At 31.6% G+C, this 23471-nt stretch overlaps 2 protein-coding genes across 2 annotated transcripts; both read left to right on the top strand.

Annotated features, from left to right (window-relative positions):
* Positions 1-3832: 3832 nt before the first annotated feature.
* LOC108333021 (gibberellin 2-beta-dioxygenase 1) lies at positions 3833-5680 on the top strand. The gene is made up of 3 exons (XM_017568332.2): positions 3833-4401; positions 4513-4858; positions 5160-5680. The coding sequence occupies exons 1-3, from the start codon at positions 3845-3847 to the stop codon at positions 5406-5408; spliced, it is 1152 nt and encodes a 383-aa protein (XP_017423821.1). The 5' UTR covers positions 3833-3844; the 3' UTR covers positions 5409-5680.
* Positions 5681-17601: 11921 nt separating this feature from the next.
* LOC108332455 (gibberellin 2-beta-dioxygenase 1-like) lies at positions 17602-19646 on the top strand. Its single transcript, NM_001329823.1, is given in 3 exon segments — positions 17602-18081; positions 18192-18537; positions 19203-19646. Coding segments are annotated over 3 exon segments (984 nt in total). The 5' UTR covers positions 17602-17692; the 3' UTR covers positions 19452-19646.
* The last annotated feature ends 3825 nt before the right edge of the window (positions 19647-23471 follow it).

Raw genomic sequence — 23471 nt, forward strand, 5'->3', positions numbered from 1 at the left:
TTTTCATTTTAAAACACATCACTGCACTCAGCAAACAAGTATAAACAAAGGCACGAGTTTTAATCGATTATACATATAATGTAATCGGTTAAAACTTGTAGTTTGCCACAGTTAAGCATTTACTGATATCTGATGAATCTAATACATTACTTAAACACTATAATCGATTAATTCATACAAATGTGCATTGTGCAAAGAGTTTTATCATTCAAAACCATGAATATGCATACCACATATATAAGCTCATGTATAACCACAATAAGTATGCAAAACAAATAGTTCAAGCACAAACAAACATATAAACATAACTTTACATAATGTGTGCAAGAAACTATTAAAATATTTCTGTTGTTGTCATCATCAAAAACACACAAGGGTTTAGGTTTATCTTTCACATAACTCCCCCTATCAACATTATTGTATTACGTTTACGTGTTTGTGGGGAACTATACATATTAATATTGATTTTTTTATATGTCTGCATGTGAAGAAATATTTGAAGTCTACAAAATTTTTAGGGTTAACTTCTAATAATCATTGGAGATTTTAAGTTGTTTTTGGTAGAGAATATGATAATTGATAGTTTAGAGATATATGGATTATTTTTTGGAGTATAAGATATACCTATATAATTACAATGTAGAATTTTATTGGCAATAATTGTATTTAATAGAGTTTGAAAACTTTTCGAAAAAAGTGCTAAACATTGTTTACAGGGTTAGACGGTGTATAGACAATGTTGAACACTCGAGAAGTTTTACAAGCGTTTGGAAACACAATAAAAAGGAGATAGAGATAAAAGTTTGTTTTATACTGGTTTGTTTAACCTCAACTATGTCTTGTTCTCCTTTATGGTTCTTAAAGGATTCCATTAACTTTAACAGGTTACAAACGAATTTCAAGACTCCTGATTTACCATAGTCTAACGGGTTAATTTAATTTCTCTTTAATTAAACAAATCAAGTATTTTGAATAACTTCTGATTATTCAAAAATAAATATATGTTTAAAACAAGTACAAAATAATAACGCTACTAAAGAGGATATGATCAAAATAATACAAATTTGAGAAACATGTTATAAAGATGTAGTACCAATGGTGTTTATGGTGTATTTTCACATTTATTTAATAAATTTTTAAGTACATTATAACAATTTTTAAACATAACTTTAAGTGAAATATTGAAGTAAATTTATATGGTTATAAGTTTTCTCGTTATTATAGTCATTATAAAGAAATTAAAAAAATGATTTATTTGATGAAGAAATGAAATGTAAATGTGAATTGGTATTTGACAAAGATTAAAATAAACGTGAAAAAGAAGATGAATAATATAGGAATATAATGGATAACAATTTTGAAGCATACATTGGTGGTTTCGTAATCACTATTTTTATGACTATTTTCTGACAAAATTGACACTTAACATTTTAGTATATATGTCAAAATATCAAAATTAATTTCTTAATTCTCATTTTTAATGTGTGTCCCTTTCAATCTCAACGTCAAACTTCTTTCATGGCTGGTGAGTGCCACAATGGATTTAAACCAATATACACTGCTAAACCGTCTTTGTCAATTATGACAAAAATTTCTTCATTCTTCCCAATTTTATAAATTTCTTTAATAATTCTATTCATACACGAAACAAATGAAAATGAATACGAAAAAGAAAACCACTTATAAGGGCAAATTACGTTTAACTATGACCATTCCTTAAATTAGGTTGTTAGAAACGTACACCGTAAAAATACATTCCCTAGAAGCAATGCAACTTTCATATCAGATTAAAAAATAGCAACAGAAAGTGATCGAGGGAAAAAGTCAGAATTTTTTTTTTTTCAATATTCGTCTAAATACCAGTCATGCACAGAAAGAGAAAATGAACAAAAAATTAAATATAAACTTGCAAGACAATTTTATAATTAATTTTCAGATGATAAGTTTTCCAAACATAACAATTTTTCTTCATACTGAAAGTGATGCTAAACGACCAGGCTGTATTATGGAGTACTATATGTTATGATAATGAAATAATTTATAAAGTGAAATGGAAAGAAGGGTAATATTTGAATTAAAGGCGTATATAATAAAAAATGGTCCCCTCCGCACAAATTCAGAAGAAGAATGGAGACTCTCTTGTAGATGTTGAAAAAACAAGTCAATTGGATTGCGTCAAAAATATATAATAATAATAATAATAAAAATAGTAATAATAATGTCAATAACAATATAAAACTATCTTGAATGAGTATTTTTTAGAGTTGTCAAAATGGATAATCCGGCTCGACTTGTCCGATCCACCACGGGTTGATCACTTGCTCTTTGTTCACTTGAATGGATTTGGGGGAGAGTGATTGAGTGGATTTGAAGATAATTTTTGTTGTTGTTTATTTGAGTAAATTTGGAGATAAGTAAGACTGGATTTGAAAGTAAAATTTGTGAGAATTAGTGTAAGATTTGATTGACGTGACAGATTAAAAAAATTTACTTCCAAATTACCTCTCACTTACCTCTAAATACACTCAAATAAACAACAATCAAATCCTCTCAAATTCATTCAATCACTCTCCCCCAAATTCATTCAAGTGAACAAAGCCTTAGTGAGCTAACCCAACCTGGCTCATTTATTAGCGAGCTGAAAAAATTTGAATTCGGCTCGACCCACCACGGGTTGGTGGATTAAACGGGTTGACTCACTTAATTATAAGTTCTTTTTTAAAATAATTTTTTTTAATTCAAATCTAAATAAACTCTAAAATGATAATTCAAAATATAAAAAAATATCAAACAATCCAAACGTAATCCAAAAACAATCACAAAAGGCGAACAAAAGTTTTTAATATTGATAATTTTTGTATCACTTGTCCATCTATAATATTGGAGTCTTGAATAGATAAATTTATAATATTTTTCTCTATTGAAACATCATTTTTTTATCTCATCTACACTATAATAAAAAAATGCTAACTAATAATATTCAAACACAAAATTATAAATAATTAAATTAAATTAGATGGATTACAACTCGGCTCACCACGGGTTCAACCCGAGTGAATCAAGTTCTAAGTGAGCCAGATTAAAAACTAATCCATATAAAAAAATTATATTTTTTTCAAATACAATCCGACTTAAACCTATGGTAAGTCAGATTGACTTGTAGGTTATAATTATTTTGACAATTCCAATGAGAATGATTTTCATAAATATTATAGTGAAAAATAAGTTATTTTCTTTAATATTAATATATATATATATATATATATATATATATATATATATATATATATAACGTTCCAATAATGAAGTTAAATAACAGAAAGTATATTAGATTATGAATTGGTCATAGTAAATTAGTCATATTATAACCGATACCTGAAAGAAAATTTAAATTTATATTGAAGAGTGTTGTGCATGATTTACGTATTCGAGTCATGTCTTGAATATTTGGTTGCTTTTTAGATTGTAAAAGAAGCATTTTACTGCAGTGAATTTAATAAAAATTATTGTCTTTTCTGTGAAAAGGTCTTGCTCTGTATTATATATTTTGTTAATAAAAAAAATCGATATATGGTTAATTTGGTTGCCAAATGGAGTTATATTATATTGTTTTATATAAAGTATTACAACTAGTATTTTTATTTAAAAAATTGCAATTACGTAACCCTATTATTAATTAATAATAAAAAATGAATATACTAATTAAAAAATGTACGTACAGTACAATGTTGAATTTTGTTAATGACATTTAAAAAACTAATAACTTTGAACAGACTTTTGGTACACACTTAAATATAATATTTTATAGACCTAGGTAATGAACATGATTATCTACTAATATCACATGATGTCTCCAATTTCAAAATCTGACATTGAATCATGTTTCTCTATCTTTTTCAATGCCCCCACCAAGTTTTTGGGTATAAATAGACCAAACCCAATGATTTTTCTCACAACTCAAACCTTCTTCAAGTTCTCTCTCTCTTTTCGCTCTTTCATTGACTATCCGAAGCCTCTTCATTCTCACCTTCTTCTCCCTCCAATTTCGCACTCAAAGCAGAACTGCATGGCATCCACATTCTCTTCCACAATTCCCATAGTCGACCTTTCCAAACCTGATGCAAAGACCCTCATTGTGAATGCTTGTGAGGAGTTTGGATTCTTCAAAGTCATCAACCATGGAGTTCCCATGGAAGTTATATCCCAATTGGAAACTGAGGCCCTCGAGTTCTTCTCTTTGCCACTCAATGAAAAAGAAAAAGCAGGGTCTCCTAATCCATTTGGGTATGGTAGCAAGAGGATTGGACCCAATGGTGATGTTGGTTGGGTTGAGTATCTTCTTCTAAACACCAATCAAGAACATGATTTTTCTCTCTATGGTAAAAATCACGAGAAATTCAGGTGCCTTGTCAAAATAGAACCAGTTTCAACTACTTTTATGTATGTATAAATGAACTAAAAAAATTAAGAAAATGATTGATTTTGTTATCTGTTGTTGGTGCTATATTGCAGGTGTCTGTTGAACAGCTACATGTCTTCTGTGAGGAAAATGGCTTGTGATATTCTTGAGCTGATGGCAGAAGGGCTGAAGATTCAGCAGAAGAATGTGTTCAGCAAGCTTCTGAGGGATAAAGAAAGTGACTCTGTTTTCAGGGTGAATCATTATCCTGCTTGCCCTGAACTTGCTGTGAATGGTGAGAACATGATTGGATTTGGAGAACACACAGACCCACAAATCATATCTCTGCTTAGGTCTAACAACACTTCAGGCCTTCAAATTTATCTCAGAGATGGAAGCTGGATTTCAGTCCCACCCGATCACAACTCCTTCTTCATCAATGTTGGAGATTCTCTTCAGGTACAACACAAACCATCTTATTGCTGCACACCAAAAAGCTCATCGAGCAAAAAGAAAAATCCCATCTTCCTTGTTACCTTCCTATTTATATGGATAAGTCAAAAAAACAATACAAACTCTCCTTTTTGATGCCTTTTTGAAAATGCGTGTGCTAAAATTTTGGTTGACTTGTTAACTTATATTTGAAAAGGGGTATGCCACATGATTTTATGATATTGGTTAATCATTGTTTCTGATTAGTACTCTAACGTGTTCATTGCGTGTGTTTTCCCCTTTTGTTTTGGTGGGTGCATGAACATAGGTTATGACTAATGGACGGTTTCGGAGTGTGAGACACAGGGTTTTGGCAAATGGATTCAAGTCCAGGCTCTCCATGATTTACTTTGGAGGTCCACCTTTGAGTGAGAAAATAACATCATTTCCCTCTCTCATGAAAGGAAAAGAAAGCCTATACAAAGAGTTTACGTGGTTCGAGTACAAGAATTTAACCTATGGCTCAAGATTGGCTGACAATAGGCTTGGACATTTTGAGAGAATTGCAGCTTCATAATATGCCAGAGGTGTATGAGGACACTTGTCAATACAAAATGGGCCTGGGAGGTTTACAATTTATACTATCAATGGTTTTTCCCTTTCTTTTTTAGTTTTGCTACTTTAAGGCTTTTTCCAACCATAATACTTCATAGATAGGACACCATATATATATATATATGCTCCTTTTGCTTCAACACTGATGAATCACATCTCATCTTCTTAACGATGGGGATTCAATTATGGTCAAAAGTTTCACACAATATAAAAATAAAAATAAGCATATATGTATTGACGGTTGTCTTTTGTCCAATCAAATAAAATATCAATATTCTAATACAACAATAATCCTTTAATATTTAGAACGAGAGTGATTGCTCTTTTACATTAATAAGTGCTCTTTTACATTTCACATGTTTCAATCTACATGTAAAAATTTACTTTCTTTACTTATACAATATTAACACAAGAAATTGACAAAAATTCTAAAGATTAAGTTTTAATTATAATAGTAATAAAAAAATACATAAATAAAAATAGTAATAGTAATAATAATAGTAGTAATAATAATAATAATGTTAATAATAATATAATCTACCATTCAAGTGAGCATTTCCAATGAGAATGATTTTCATAAATATTATAGTGAAAAATAAGTTATTTTCTTTAATATTTTCATAAATATTATATTATTATTGCTTTGTTTTTATATTAATAAAAATAACAATCTAGATGTCACCATTAAGATCCAAATATTAAGAGAAAACCTATATGAAAGTGATAAGAAAATATATAAAATTAAGAAAGAAAATTGATTTGACATGGTCCCTCCCTTGAAAGCAGGACCCCAACAATGAAAGATCTTTGATACATATAGCCATGTCGGTCTACAAAGGGTGAATGTTACTCTCTTCTTTTCCTCTTCAATCACCCTTCAATCCTTTTCCCTTTCTTTAATCAATTTCTAAATTCGACACAATCATGCTTGTTTATTGGCACAATAATTCTTTATTTTCATCACCAAATTCTTACAAAACCATCCATTTTCAAAATTTATATTGTTTATTTATCAATCCAATATGACGTGATAGATAAGTTAGTGATTTAGAATCATGCTTTCTATTTATTCTCTATCCTAATCACTGTCATTTTAAGATTTTGGTTAGTCTTCTTTCTATTTAACATCAAAATCATTTCATATTTAACGATAAAATGTCCTTTTATTATTATATTTTTGTGACCATAAAAGTCATTTTATATTTTCTAAAATAAACCGTCTCACCGAAGAAATCAATGTGTGCTATGGTAGACACGTTTGCAACACGAGATGTGGTGGCGTCTTCCTCCCTCAAATCCCACCCTATCCTTCTTTTTTCTATATATTTTATTTTCTTCTTTTGTATCACGTTGGCCCATTCACATCTTCAAGATTCTTTGACCAGTTTCCAACTTCACCACATGAATAGAACGATGCTACTCTTTCACCAGATAGTGACGGCTCAATCTCCGCGTTTCACTTCCAAAACGCGTGTGTTATGAATAGAGAGCCATGTCAGATATAATGCCACCTTTTCCATTTTTACCCCATTTATATATATATATATATATATATATATATATATGAAAAATATTTTTTTAATAATTTTTTTATAACAACGTTATAACATGTGATTTTATATACCAATAAAATAGTAATATATAGTCTGTTATTAAAAAGTTATTAAAATATCATAATTCTATATATATATATATATATATATATATATATATATATATATATATATATATATATATATATATATATATATATATACTCCAAATTAATTTAAATATCTTTCACCGATAATCTAAAAACCCATGGCAAGTACATACTAAATACTGTGAAAATATGTAATGGTGATTCACTTTTTTTATATTAAATAATTATTAACCCTAATTATAATCAATATGTTACAAGGCGTAGAGTTAAGGATTTCTTACGTAACACACCTTCACATTTAAGGTAAATTTGAATAATCCTAATTAAAATATTTTCTTCTTTGCACTTTAAATCACTGGAAGAACTTGTTACAAATTAATTTTATCGAGGTCACATTAAAGTCTTGTATTCGAATTAATTCAATCACTTACTTTGTTATTTTTTATCTTTATTTATAAGTTTTAAAATGACTTAAAATTAGTAGAAACTTAATTATAATTCAATCACCATCCATTATCTACTAAACAACATTTACGTAGCTTAGGAATATTTGTTACTAGCAACATACGTTCGGTTATCTAGATTGTATAACACATGATCTCTCGAGTATCAACCTCTTCTTCTAGGTGGTCTCTTTCGTTCACTTCCACCTATGACAGTCTGGTTATACATTACACAACCAATTAACTAGAATAATTCTAACAATCATATATTACTTGGTGTACCACAAAATATTAGGCATTTTGAATTTATAACTAGAATATTTGTTTGTTGTTATATATTAGTATTACTATTTATAATTAATGTAACTTTTTTTTTAATTTCATTTGTGTGTAAAGTAAAAAAAGAAAAGAAAACAGAGGATATACAAAGCCCAAACAGTGATCTCTGGCTTGAATTGAACTATCATTTGAAGTTGTACGTGAAAGTGACGTATGCTGTGTTTATTTTGGATAATATAGGCTAAAAAGAGATAAAGGGAATGGATAAGATCGTAGAAAATCTCCATTTAACCGTTGACACTACATAAGAATGAAGAGGAAATTCTTGAGGATAAAAAGGTACTAATTTTCTCTATTTTCCTGTTGAAGTAATGATTTTGGTTCTTATTTTCTACTATATATTTATATCCATTCTTTCACCCATATATTTTAAATTTTTGTTATGCCACTAGTACATTTAAAGGAAATGGCACCGGTTAAATTCGCTAATAGGCACCGGTTTTTGAATCGAGGCATATTCAGACGAGGTAAAAAGTGATCAACTTTATGCCTCGGTTCTGGAACGAGACAAAAAACGGTACGATTCGGCCTCGGTTATCAGAACCGAGATTGTTCTTCTCCTTCTACTGCCTCGGTTGGAGGCTAAACCGAGGCAGTAGGGTCTTTTTTTTTATTCATTTTTTTCGTTATGCATTATCAGTAGGGTTTTTGAACAAGGAGAGAACTCAGATTAAGCAAAACCCTCACCCCTTTTTGTAGATCTGAACACATTAGCTTGCTTTGAAAATGATGACAAATTAACACAGGAATTTAATTTTGGTGCCTGAAGCAAATTAACACAGAAAAGTTAACACAGACAACATCAGATCTGACCCTAATTTTACCCCAATCTCAGATTCAAAGAAGCAAGTAAAACAAAATCTCAGATTCGAAAAACCCTAATCTGACCCTAATTTTACCCCAATCTGACCTTAATCTCAGATTCGCACCACCACCATCAACATCAGAAAAACCCTAATCTGACCACCACCACCACCACTATCACCACCGCCACCATTGACGCACCACCACCGCTTGCTCTTCCCTCCAGAGGCGACGCACTCGCAGGAGATTTTGGAGACCGAGAGAGCGACGGAGCGAGCCAGCGAGAGAGTGACGGAGCGAGACCGAGGGGAGAGAGGCGCGAGAGCGAGGGAGGCGCGAGAGCGAGGGAGGCGCGAGAGCGAGGGAGGCGCGAGAGCGAGGGAGGCACGAGAGCGAGGGAGGCGAGGTGAGGGGAGGGAGGCGCGAGAGCGAGGGAGGCGAGGTGAGGGGAGGGAGGCGCGAGAGCGAGAGGGAGGCGAGGTGAGGGGAGGGAGGCGCGAGAGCGAGAGGGAGGCGAGGTGAGGGGAGGGAGGCGCGAGAGCGAGAGGGAGGCGAGGTGAGGGGAGGGAGGCGCGAGAGCGAGAGGGAGGCGCGAGAGCGAGAGGGAGGCGAGGTGAAGGGAGGGAGGCGCGAGAGCGAGGGAGGCGAGAGTGAGGGTAGGTTTTCGTTCACTGGGGAAAATATTTGGGGAAATAAGAGGGTTATATGCCTCGGTCCTTCTGGCCCGAGGCAGTAGAGGCTGATACGCCTCGGTCCCTCCTACCAACCGATGCAGTATACCCCTTTTTGGCACCGGTTTTTTTTAACCGTGTCAGAAACCACTAATTAGGCACCGGTTGCTTTCACAACCGAAGTAGTAACCCTTTTTGGCACCGGTCAAATCTGAACCGAGGCCTATAAGGTATCGTTAATTACAAAACTGCCACCGTGTCTGAATAGACAGCGGTTTGGTGTAAACCAAGGTCTATTGTGCGAGTTTAAAAGCCCATTTTGTACTAGTGTGCTTATTTCTTTTATCATTTAAACAAAACCTTTGGGATGTGGTACTGAATTTTGAAGGATATATATGTGTAGTTTATGCTTTATGCTCACTTCTCAATTATAATAACGAGATTGCTGATTTTTTTTGTAATGTAAGCTTGGGACAATATTAGTCATGCTCTATTATATATGATAAGATACCTTCAGTCACAAAAATTGATTGAGCTCAATAACTAGTAACATCGATTAATAATATTACAACATGTGATATGTTTATTTTAAAATGAAAAAAAAAACACTTACACACTCATTCTTTTACATTCTTATATTATTAAAAATATTAAACAACTTTTGAATAATGCTAGCATGTTGGATTATGATTATAAAATATAAAGAAGTATTTTGTTGGAGGAATATAAAATTTAAATAATGATGTCATAAGCGCAATGATGAGTTAGTGATAATAAAAATAAGAATGTATGATGAGTAGTGCTAAAGGAGAAAGTGATAAGTTCAATTATGGATTAGATGATGGGACAATGATAAGCTAGTTGGAACACATCAAAGATCATTGCACAAACATGACAAAGTGATGTTATAATAATACCTTATTGGTAGCATTAATATAATTGTTGTTGTGGTAGCATTAATATAATGATTGTTGTGGGTCTTAATACTTAATTAAAGGGAAAATTATTAATGTAACGCCTCAATTAAAATAGGGATTTAATTGAATTAATGATTTAGGGTTTTATGAGGATTGGGTGGATTTCTTGAATAGTATGAAAAGGTGGGTAATGTAAGGAAAGAAAAACAACAGATGGTGGCTATAATCATGAAAAATTATAAGATAAGAATTTCAGAGATGATGCTCATCTTTTTGTACATTTTTTTTGCCAAATAGAACTTTGCTTTCATCGCATCTTGAAAAAATCTACAAGCAGCCTCTAGTGCATCGATAATATGCTGTATGAGACTATAGTGAAGACACTTGTTTCTCCCACAAGAATTAAATGCCTATGCAAAACATTGTTTTAATTAATAGTAATATATTGAAAAGTATATATTCAAACGTGACGTAATTTAATTGTTTTAAACTAGAGAGTTTTGAGATCAATTGTTTCAATATAGTAAAATATTTTTCTAATAGCATACATTCTACTTTTGTTCATGAAATAATCAAGTAATAAAGAAGGAGATTTCTATTGCAAGGAGAGTCTCTAGGTTTCATTTAATTACGAAAGGAGTAGCTTTATAGAGTGGAAAGAAAAGCAGGAAGAAAAATAGTTCAACCGTGCATAACTAAATTAGTGGAAAAAAATTGCTTATTTTTTCATATATTTTTTTGTCATTATGCTTGGATATAATTGTTTATGTGCGAATTTAAGTAGGAGTTTAGACCTTATATTAGATAGAAATAAAAAAGTAAAATATTATATAAATGTAAAAAATTTATTAATTTATTGTATTAAAGTTTTGGATAAAGAGTGATATTAATCTTTTATGTAATTAGACTCAAATTTCATAGATTTTGCTAGAAGGGGAGATTGTTGGAATCCAAGTATGAATTTAAGTCTCACATTGGATAAAAATAAAAAAGTAGAACACTATATAAAGTTAAGAGATCAATTAATCTATTGTCTTAAAGTTTTAAGTAGAAAGTGGTATCAGCTGGACTCTATGAGATTGTTAGAGAATCCAAATATAAATCTAACTCCCATATTGGATAAAAATGAAAAAATAGAACATTTTTTTTAACTTGAAAACACATGAATTTAATTTATCTTACTTAAAATACATGATAAATTCTTACAAAATAATAAACTAGATCTAATATGTTTTAACTACAAGGGTGAAATTTATTAATAGTTATAAACATATTTTTTTATAAATATAAACAGCAGGAACTTATGAAAAATGAAAAGAATATCTATAAAGTGTTTTAAAGAAGTTTTTTGCTTTACTTTATTGATAGCTGCTACTAGATAACTCCTTGTTGTATGAACCGATGAAAATCTAGGGTAGGAAAGAGAAAGATTTAGATAATATATTTGGAGACACATGCCGAAGAGGGTGACAGGTGGGTAGAATGGGTGTAAAGGAACCAAATGAGCAAAACATGGAACAAAATCAACAACACTAGCACATTGTATTTGGGAAACCCAAAGTATGGATGTCGATAAGGAGGAATATAGTGTTTTTTGGGTGAATGTACAAAGGAATACAAATAAAATATATCATGGCATCAAAATTTTATACCAATGTTTTACCTTTTTTCTACACTTAGAATGTTTCCACGCATGTTGTATGGTTGTGACTAAACCTCTCGGTTCAAACATTACTAGATGCATGCACTACTTCACCCTCGTGCTAAATTTTATTTACCATTGCTCCTTTGGCAACGTACCTTGCAAAGATGCAGTGTCCACAAAACCCAAGGGAAAATCGAAACATATCCATCGAACAAAGAAATAGTAAAGAAAAAGAAGTGAAAATGAGTTATTTGATAAAATAAATTAAAATAAATAAATAAATGTTTTTATCGAAATTTGGAGTATTAGTTTTTTAATAGGTGGTACAATTCAAGTGGTTTGAATATTTTTGATGGTTGGAATAAAAGAGAAAATTCATAAATAAAATATTATCTAATAGAGTAAGAGATTTAGGAACTATGTCAATATAATATTAAGTATGAAAGTGTTATTGTTCTTCATATAGAGATAACATATAAATTTATAGGATTTTTGGATCCTATGAAACTTTTTATAAAATAATAGATAAATTTTTTTACCACATTTATAATAAATCAGCATGATAATAACAATTATATATTATTTAACCAAATTAACCATATATTTTGTTGATATATGACATTAAAGGATATTTATGATATCAGTAACGTACAATCAAACTATTGAGATTTAACCATATACTTTATTAATAAATGATAATTAAATCAACCAATATATATGTTAATATTATTTAACCATTTTAGGCTAATAATGTTGATTGGGCCTTGTTGGCTCAAGCTTTTTAAAATATTTATTAGGTTGGATGGGTACCAAGTTGTAGTTAGCTTTATGTTTGTAAGGAGATTGATTGTTTGGTCAGCTATAGGTCTTTGACCATGATGAACTCGGTGTTAACTTCTGTATCTATGTATAACATATGGCGAAAAACTCATTATATGAGTTGGTCGGCCTTAGATTGTCACCTTAGATTGGTTTTATGTTACCTACTTAGGTAGGCATGTGTGTTTTTGAAGCAAGCTTTAACTCATGCTACCTAGTTAGGTAAGCTTATGTGTTGGTAGAGTAGGCTTTAACTCGTACTACCATCTTAGGTAAGCTCATGTATTGTTGAGATAGGCTTTAACTTGTGCTATCAACTTAGGTAGGTTCATGTGTTGTTGAGGTCGGCCTCAACTCGTGCCATCGACTTAGGTAGGCTTATGTGTTATCGAGGTAGTTCTTAACTCGTTCTACCAACTTAGGTAGGCTCATGTGTTACCGAGGCATGATTTTACTTGTGTAACCATATTAGATAGGAACATGTGTTGTCGAAGCAGGTTTTAATTCGGGCTATCATCTTGGCTAGACTTAAGTGTTGTTGAGGCAGACTTTAACTATTGTCTTAGGTAGGCTCGTGTGTTGTCAAGGTAGGCTTTAACTCATGCAACCATCTTAGCTAGGCTTATGTGTTGCCAAGGAAGCTATAAATTGTGATATCGACTTAGTAGGCTCACGTGTTGTAGAGGTAGGCTTTAACTCGTGCTACCGAATTAGACAAGCTCATGTGTTGTAGAGGTAAGCTTTAACTCATGCTACCGGCTTAGGTAGGCTCATACGTTCTCAAAATAGGCTTTAACTCATGCTATCATCTTAGGTAGGCTCTGCATGTGCTATTGTCCTAGGCTTTAACTCGTGCTACTAATAGAGGTAGGCTTATGTGCTACTGGAGCTGGATTTAACATGTGTTATCGTCTCAAGTAGGCTCTTTATGTGTGGTTGTCTTAGGTAGGCTTGGTGTTGTTGTCTTAGGTAGACTTTGTGTGTGTTGTCTTGGGTAGACTTTGTGTGTGTTGTCATCTTTGGTAGGCATTTTATGTGCTACCATCTTAGACAGACTTTATGATAATGGATGTTTGTCCTTGTGCGTCCCTAATAGAGGTCTAGGGAAGGAAACATTAATTGTCCTATTTTGGTAAACATGAATGGTGGTAAAGTATGGAAGAAGACATATGTTTATAGAGATGATTGATATCGACATAGGTTGTTTTTAACAAACAGGATGTGTAGAGCTAATAAGTTGATCATGATTTCTTTTAAAGGAATGTATGGTTTGTTATTGTATTGCTTGTTATGATCTTACTATGAATTGATGTGATAGAATCGTGGTAACTTAACAATTGAGATATAAATGTTGTACTGTTGTTTTGATGTTTATTATGTTAGCTCACACTTGTTTGTTTATGTTTGTGTGAAGTTCCTATAACTCGTGTTGTTATATGAGAGCAGTTGATTCTACAAATGTACCAGTTGATGAGTAAAGCAACAAGGAATAACAAGTGCTTGGGAAACTTTTCAGGTTCATTGAACGACTTTGTATATTCAATAATGTAAATAGTTTTGTAACTTCATTTAAAATGGCTAGCTTTTAAATATGAGTTAATTTAATTTAGATTAAATAAATAAGAATTATTTTTTACTTCAATTTAAAAAGGTTTTAAATTTTTACCTTTCGCAAGTTAGAAAGTTTTATAACCTATTCGTGACATCTAAAATTGAGGTGTTAGAATGATTGGGAGAACTAGTAAACTTTCAAACTTGTTTTTGACAAACTATTTGACTTAATGTAATTGTTTTTTTGGATTTTACTTATTACAACGTTTTACTCATACTGTTTAAATTTGCATGATAATTTAATAAAGTTTTATTGAATTTTGTTTTCCGCAATGGTATAAGAGGTTAAAGTTTTAAAGTATTCAACACTTTATACTTACCATGACATCCTAAAATGGGGTGTTGCATTTCACCATCTCTTAGTCTATTTTTATGTTAATTTCTACATTCCATGGAGTGTTGAGCCTTTAGGGTTGATTTTGTTATAATTTCTCAATGGATTCTGAGGTTAGAATATAATTATTAGTTTATTCTTTTTATTATTGTTATGATTTATATTTTTTATCATTTTGTCAAGTTTTTGGTTCAGGACTTCATTTTGGGATCGTATCATAGACAACTTCATGAGTTTATGCTTGACTTCTCTACAAGTTTGCATGGTGTATAAAAGTTTTCGAAATATTCTTGAATGTTTACATATGAAAAAATTTAAGAACCATGTCTTTCCTAGCCATATTTTTCCTTAGACCTTTTTTTACAAATTTCCTAATATAAATCCTAAAAAAGATTTCACCTTCTTAGCAATGACACTGACACTTTGTCTGAGAATAATAATCGTACCTCATCCTCTTTCACTTGATTTTCTTCTTGCATCTTGTGTATAAGATTGATTTTTTATTGACTTATCAATGTTCACAAGCATCGAGGATTTTGTGGTCATTATACTTAAGATTGTTTTGTAATTGTTAGCTTCATCAAATCTTCATCTTTTGCATAAGAATTCTTTGAACTCAATGAAGGTCATGGCATTTGCTCCATATCTGAGTCGAAAAGGTGTTTCTTTTTTCAATGATTAGGGAGTGCAATGGTATCCCATAATATAATTGGAATCTCATCAGCCCAAAGGACTTTTGACTTGGCCACGTATTTTCTTCAACTAGTTCAATTTAACTTTGTTTGTTACTTTAGTTTGATCGTTGATTTATCAATGTCTATCGAACTCCATAAATTATTTGAAGGCTTTGTTAATGAATTATTAACCATTAAGGATGACAATATAGTGGGGTAAGTTATGTCTACATACAACATTCTCTCATAAGAACATTTGCACTTGTTGGGCAGTGATAGTTGATAAAGCTTTTGTCTCTATCCATTTAGTAAAATAATCGATTGCACCATTAAAAATTTTACCTGACCTTTAGTGTGTGGGAAATGTTTAGGTATATCCATTCCCGATGTAGTGAAAAGCCAAAGAGTAACAACTATATGTAACTCTTGTAGTTGCAAAACTATTTCACCTTCAACCTTTGGACCATAGTGCTCTTGGACTCAATTCTTCTTAGTGTGACCATTATTGGAATTTGTAGCACTTATTGAGGCAAGTGTTATCAAAGCAAAAGAAAAAAAATTGTTTTAACACTATTTCATAATTGTAGCAAATAAGTGCACTTATTGTAGCACTTATTCATAAATTTTGAACAAACGAATTATTTCATAATAAAATATTGATGTATGGAGTGTCTAGTTAGAATTCCTCAAACCTAGGGTCATAAAGAAGAGTGATGGATACCATTCTATAAATGATTCATGGTTAAGCATAAAAAAGAAGTAAATTTAATTATTTTAGAGAATTAGTCTTAGCATATTAGCGATAAAAGGTATTGGAAAGATTCTTCTTATGAGTTGATTTATAGACAATACTATCAAATAAATTGAAAATTTATATTTTATCCTTTACGAACCCATACCCCAATTTATGATAAAATAAAATATGGAAGCATACCTGAACTTATTTTTAAGAATGATATGGATAATCATATTAACAATAGATATGTGATCCTCTAATAAAGGACTCTAGGTTCTTCTACCTCGGTTAGTATGAATCTATACTCCAACCTTGGTTGGTAGGGACCTATACTTCTACGGTAGTTGGTAGGAATTTATACTCCTACCTTAGTTTGCAGGGATTTATAGATAAAAAAATATATATAAATTGTATAATTTTGTATGTAATATATGGTTTTGTATAAAAATAATAATAGAGTATAAAAATATCAAAGAGGCTTGGGAAGAGTTTATGGGGTCCTCACGGTGGACACCAAATGTTCCTCAAGAAATTTAGAGCATAGGCCTTTCTATAGAATACAAATGACTTGAATGGAATAAAGAGAAAAATCTACCTATAAAAAAGAGTTTAAGATCTATGTAAATATAATAATGAGTATAAAAATATCATTGTCTAAAAAAATATTATATGTATTTATAAAATTTATAAACTCTATAAAATCTTATAAAATAAAAAACAATAAAAACTTACTACATTTATAATAAATCAACATGATAATAACAATAATATATTATATAACAAAATTAACCATGTATCATAGTCATATATGACATAAAAGGTGTTTGTGATATCATTATATTATATAATTAAACTACTTTGATTTGACAATATATTCTATTAATATATAATAATTAAATCAATAAATATCTCTAATAAAATTATTTAATCCAATAATACTTAAATGAGTCTAATATATATTTCTTTAGTATATTTGTTCTCATGAAAGAAATCTCATCGACATGCCTTGAATATGATAAAGTTGTCATGCATATTATAGTGGAAGAAAATCTATTTATGTAAATAATGGTTAAGTGGATGATGACTCAATTACTATATTGTGATGGTCATAGCCCGTTAAAAGAAAGGTTGGTAATTCAGAATGGGAAAAAGCTATTAAGAAACTAGAAATTCTAATCCCATAGTAAATAAAGTTTAAAGTTCTTCCACGTATATTAAAAATCAATTTAAACTACATTTAGATGGATACAATTACACCGAGCTTAAAGATTTTAAGATGAAAATAATATTTAAAAAACTAATAATTTTTAACAGATTTTTACATAATTAAATATATTATTCTATAGACCTGCTCAATGGACATGATTATCTACTAAGATCACATGATGTCTCCAATGAATCATGTTTGTGTTTCTTTTTCAATGCCCCCTGAGCTTTTGGGTATAAATAGCCTATGACCAAACCGTTCTTCTCACAACTCAAACTCTCTTCTTCTAGTTCTATCTCTCTTTCACATTATCACCGACTCTGCAAAACCTCTTCATCTTCACTTTCTTCTCCCTCTCATTTGGCACCTAAAGCAAAACAACTTGAGAGCAATCTGCAAGAAAAATGGCATCGTTGTCCAAAACAACAACAGAGCAATACTCCTACATCAAGAACCGCATGGCATCCACATTCGCCTCCACAATTCCCATAGTCGACCTTTCCAAACCTGATGCAAAGACCCTCATAGTGAATGCTTGTGAGGAGTTTGGATTCTTCAAAGTCATCAACCATGGAGTTCCCATGGAAGCTATATCCCGATTGGAAACTGAGGCCCTCAAGTTCTTCTCTTTGCCACTCAATGAGAAGGAAAAAGCAGGGCCTCCTAATCCATTTGGGTATGGTAGCAAGAGGATTGGACACAATGGTGATGTTGGTTGGGTTGAGTATCTTCTTCTAAACAACAATCAAGAACACGATTTTTCTCTCTATGGTAAAAATCACGAGAAATTCAGGTGCCTTGTCAAAATAGAACCAGTTTCAACTACTTTTATGTATGTATACATGAACTAAAAAAATTAGAAAATGATTGATTTTGTTATCTCTTGTTGGTGCTATACTGCAGGTGTCTGTTGAACAGCTACATGTGTTCTGTGAAGAAAATGGCTTGTGATATTCTTGAGCTGATGGCAGAAGGGCTGAAGATTCAGCAGAAGAATGTGTTCAGCAAGCTTCTGAGGGATAAAGAAAGTGACTCTGTTTTCAGGGTGAATCATTATCCTGCTTGCCCTGAACTTGCTGTGAATGGTGAGAACATGATTGGATTTGGAGAACACACAGACCCACAAATCATATCTCTGCTTAGGTCTAACAACACTTCAGGCCTTCAAATTTATCTCAGAGATGGAAGCTGGATTTCAGTCCCACCCGATCACAACTCCTTCTTCATCAATGTTGGAGATTCTCTTCAGGTACAACACAAACCATCTTATTGCTACACACCAAAAAGTTCAACGAGCAAAACGAAAAATCCCATCTTCTTTAGTACCTTCATATTTATACAGACAAGTGGAGAAAATAATACAAATTCCCCTTTTGAGTGCCTTTTTGAAAATGTGTGAGAGTCTTTAAACTCCCTCCCCTTTCCAGAACACCATGGGGAAAAGTTCAGAAAGGAAATAAGAAAGGAGAAGCAAAAAGTTTTGTTTTCACGATTAGATAGAAATGAAATTCTTGTTAATTCTTTATTTTAAGGTTTTTGGTAGAGAATGATGACGTTAATTCTTTATTTTAAGGTTTTGGATAGAAAAGGATAGCTTTAATTCTTTATTTTAAGATTTTGAGTAGATAATGATGATGTGAATATGGTTAGACTCAGGTGTTTGATATTAATTCTTTATATAATTAGGTTCAGAAATTATCACTGTTTATGTCATGTTTGTTTGTGTTGTCTGTGTCTCCTTAATAAACCTCTCTTGCTAAACATCTGATAGCCCAACAGTTATGTCAGTAATATAATATTCAAAAGGGTTGTCACATTATTTTTTTATATCGGTTTATCATAGTTTCTTATGAGTACTCTAATGTGTTCATTGCCTGTGTTTTTCCTTTTTGTTTTTGTGGTGCATGAACATAGGTTATGACTAATGGACGGTTTCGGAGTGTGAGACACAGGGTTTTAGCAAATGGATTCAAGTCCAGGCTCTCAATGATTTACTTTGGAGGTCCACCTTTGAGTGAGAAAATAGCACCGTTGCCTTCTCTCATGAAAGGAAAAGAAAGCCTATACAAAGAGTTTACGTGGTTCGAGTACAAGAATTCAACTTATGGTTCAAGGTTGGCTGACAATAGGCTTGGACATTTTGAGAGAATTGCAGCTTCATAATATGCAAGAGGTGTATGAGAGTACTTGTCAATACAAAATGGGGCTGGGAGGTTCCAGATTTATACTATAAATGGTTTTTACCTTTCTTTTTTAGTTTTGCTACTTTAAGGCTTTTTCTTAACCACAATACTTCATAGATAGGACAACATATATACCCCTTTTGCTTCAACACTAGTGAATCATATCTGGTGCTGTTAACTGTGGAGATTTAATTACAGTCAAAAAAGCATCAGACAAAATATATATATATATATGTATGTATATATATGTATATATATATATATATGTATGTATATATATGTATATATATATATCTCTTCTATCATATATATATATATATATATAATAATAATAATTAATAATGAATTTGATTTGAAGATGTGGTATGCTACATGGTATCCGTGCAAGAGCTTGTTCATCAATAATGGTGAGATGTGAGTGTAGTCACTTTGCAATCTGCTCATTATGGCTTCTGGAGGTGAAATATATTAGAAAGTGAAATATTGAAGTAAATTCATAAGGTTACAAGTATAGTTGTTATTATAGTTATTATAAAGAAAATCACAAATTCTTTCGCTTGATGAACAAATCAAATGTAAATGTGTATTGGTACTTTAACAAAGATTGAAACAAAAGTTAAAATAAATTAAATCAATTAGAATGGATAACAAAAAGACTGGAAGCATGCAGTATATATTTTTATCAATATTTTGAGGCAAATTTGACACTTATAGTATATATAAAAGATATTCCATCTCATAATTCTAATTTTTAATATGTGTGTCCCTTTCAATCTCAAACTCAAGCCTCTTTCATGGTTGGTGAGTGCCACAATGGATTCCTAATATTGCTGACTGTCTTTGACAATTATGACCATAATTTCTTCATTTTCCCCAATTTTATAATTTCTCAATAATGTCTATTCATACACGAAACAAATGAAATGAATAAGAAAAAAGAAAACCGCTTATAAGGGCAAATTACGTTTAACTCTGACCTTTGCTTGAAGAATTAAGTTGTTAAATGCGTAAAATGTAAAAGTACGTTCGCAAGAAGCAATGCAAGTTTCATACTCAGATTAAAAAATAGCAAGAGTAAGTGATTGAGCGCAAGCACGAAGAAAAACAAATATTTGCAATATTCGTACTAAAATACCATTTATACAAAAAAGAGAAAAATATTAAAACCTTTTTAAATTTAAATTGCTGTGTCATTAATTTTTGATGATAAAAGTTTTCCAAACTTGGTGTGTAGAAACAATTTTTCAACACCCTGAAAGTGATGCCAAACAACCAGGCTGTAAAATGGTCCCTCAGCCCAAATTAAGATGTAGAATGGCGAATGTCCGTAGATGTTGAAAAACATAAGTCAATTGGATTGCATCCAAATACAAATAACAATAATAACGTCTAAGTTTGTTACAAAAGAAAAAGTCTTTCCACTTATTAGATTGTTATATTAAATTTATCTTTTTTCTAAAAGTTATTTGATTATGTATTTAAAATTAAAAATTGATTGTGTTTGAATATTTAAAAGTAAATTAAAACACTTGTCTTGTTTAAATCAGTCAAGTTAAACGTTCTAAATAGTTGTCTAGGATTAATACCATAAGTAGTTAAACTCAGATTAGTCAAGTTGAGTAAGAAAACCTGAAGTGGTTGATAATACACTTGTCTTGTTTAAATCACTTGTCTTGTTTAAATCAGTCAAGTTAAACGTTCTAAATAGTTGTCTAGGATTAATACCATAAGTAGTTAAACTCAGATTAGTCAAGTTGAGTAAGAAAACCTGAAGTGGTTGATAATACTTGTACACCAAGAGTGATTTTATACTCATTTGTAATCTTGTATAAGATTAATGAAACTCTTTAAGATGTTTTAAGAGAGAACTTAATGTAGCTCACATTGAGTGAACCGATATAAAAATATTTGTGTTATTGTCTTTTCTGTTTAAAACGTTTTTCTAAACGCTTACTTGAAAACACAAGCTTCTAATTACTATTGTAGTTTATCTAACACTCCCAAAATTTATTAATCGTTGTTTTGCGAAAAGTATTTGAAACATTATTCAACCTCCCTTATAATGATTCCCTATACTTCACATTCTGTCTGCATTAATTTATTTCCTTGTTGCACTGAACATGTCGAGAAGTGTTGATTAATTTACACTATTGTACTGCCATGTCCTTGGTTGGATTAACAATTATGTTCTTGTCTCGTATTCAAGACTTAATGGTTTGAATAATTGTTGTTGTTGTATTGTCCTGTTTTGGTTTGATTAACACTTATGTTGTCTTATACACATGGACCAACGATATGTGTAATTTGACGTTATTGTACACTATTTTTGGCCTTTCAAAATTATGAAATTAGTTGGTAACTTCGGTTTGGACTGTTATGTATGGGTAATGGTAGTAGGAGTTGCCTATGGGCAAGGTTTTTAGTGAAATATATACTGGGTTGTGGTGGTTGATGTTAGAACAATGAGATACCTTGAGTGTTACTCTTGGCAATGTACAAGAGTATAAAGTGGTCACTGATGAGGTTTTTTAATACTCAGTGAGTGCAAAGGGTTTCTCTTTAGCCCGAGAGAAGTAGTGGAAAAAGGCTCTCTTTGTTTGTGCGAAGTAGTGGAAGAGATGGGTGCGAGTGTCATACCCTCTTCCCTTTGTGAAGCAGTGGGATGAGAAAAATGTTTTGCCCTATAGTTTCAGTTTGTTGCTAAGCATAGTGCTCGATGTGCGATTCAAGCAAGGTGGAGACTTCTAAATAGGTTAGTGATGGCGAAAGCTTGATGGTGGTGGAAATACTATTCACATATGGTGAGTTTGATGTAGTGATATGATTTCTCCTTCTCTAAGCTATATGACTCAAGCAAGGGAAGAGACTATTGTGATGTTTGGATGCTTTCAAGAGAGATTATACCAACTCTTGAGGAAGGGTAGCTAGAGAAAACCTAGATGGGGTGCTCTAACCTTGGTGACCTAAGTTATGTAGTATGACACAAATTTGACAACATAACAATACTCAATTTAAATGTTAATTTACATGGGGGAGATAAAATCCTCAACTTGGCTAGTTTGGAGACTAAGGAAAAAATCCGCTTCATTACGAAGAGGACATGTGACCATTGACATAGGAAAATCCTCTCCATTCCTAGAATGACAGATGGCCTCTACCTATGGAAAATCTTCTTTATTGATAGCATAACACATGGTAAGAGCATGTGTCTTACGAAAGAGGATGAGACTACTCTAGCCAAGGACCCACAAGCTTCTAGAAGGTTTGCTTTCCAAGCTAGGTTTCTACCCTAGATCTATGTGTTTCCGTAAGACCCATCTCTTTTAAGCCCAAAGCCATGTACTATAACCCAAGGCCTAAATATAAGGCCCAAAAGAAACCCTAAACTACTTGGTCCATTATACAAGGCCTTAAATAAATCAAATATACTAAAAAATCACTAATAACCCATGATGATAAGAGCTTGGGCCCATGTTCTATAAATGACTCCACCTTTTATTGAACTTGTTTGGCCATGGCTAATGGGTATTTCATCACTCCTCCTCCAAGCTATATGACTGAAGCAAGGGGAAGATGATATGATAATGTTTTGGGTGCTCTTAAGAGAGGTTAGGTTAACTCTTAAAAAAAAGTGACTAAAGGAAACCTAGAAGGGATGTTCTAACTTTGGTAACCTAAGTTAAGTAGTATGTTAACTTTATTCAAATGCAAAAGTGATTTTATCTAATAACTCTCTATTTTCCCCTCCTTTTCTATTCTTTAGAAGTCCTTTTTAATTGATTTTAGTTTCTAATTTTAAAATTAGGATAGTTTTGAATTTTTGTTTTAAATTTTGTAAAGATGTTGTTAATTGTGTGGTTTTAGATGCTTAAAATGTCTTTAAATAAAATTTCTTTTGCTCTTTTAGAAAAATATTCAAAATAAACATCTCTTTTTGCTTAGTCTTCTTTTTTCCTAGCTACTGTTTGACCTTCTTTCTTTCTCTCTTATTACATAAAAG

Source organism: Vigna angularis, chromosome 11 (assembly GCF_016808095.1).
Source record: "Vigna angularis cultivar LongXiaoDou No.4 chromosome 11, ASM1680809v1, whole genome shotgun sequence".
NCBI classification, from domain to species: Eukaryota; Viridiplantae; Streptophyta; class Magnoliopsida; order Fabales; family Fabaceae; genus Vigna; species Vigna angularis.

What these genes read in the sequence shown, in the direction of transcription:
- LOC108333021 (XM_017568332.2), top strand. Translation starts at nt 3,845, where the DNA reads ATGATGTCTCCAATTTCAAAATCTGACATTGAATCATGTTTCTCTATC. An exon ending in AAAAATCACGAGAAATTCAG is followed by an intron (nt 4,402 to 4,512) that starts GTGCCTTGTCAA and finishes GCTATATTGCAG; the next exon opens with GTGTCTGTTGAACAGCTACA. An exon ending in ATGTTGGAGATTCTCTTCAG is followed by an intron (nt 4,859 to 5,159) that starts GTACAACACAAA and finishes GCATGAACATAG; the next exon opens with GTTATGACTAATGGACGGTT.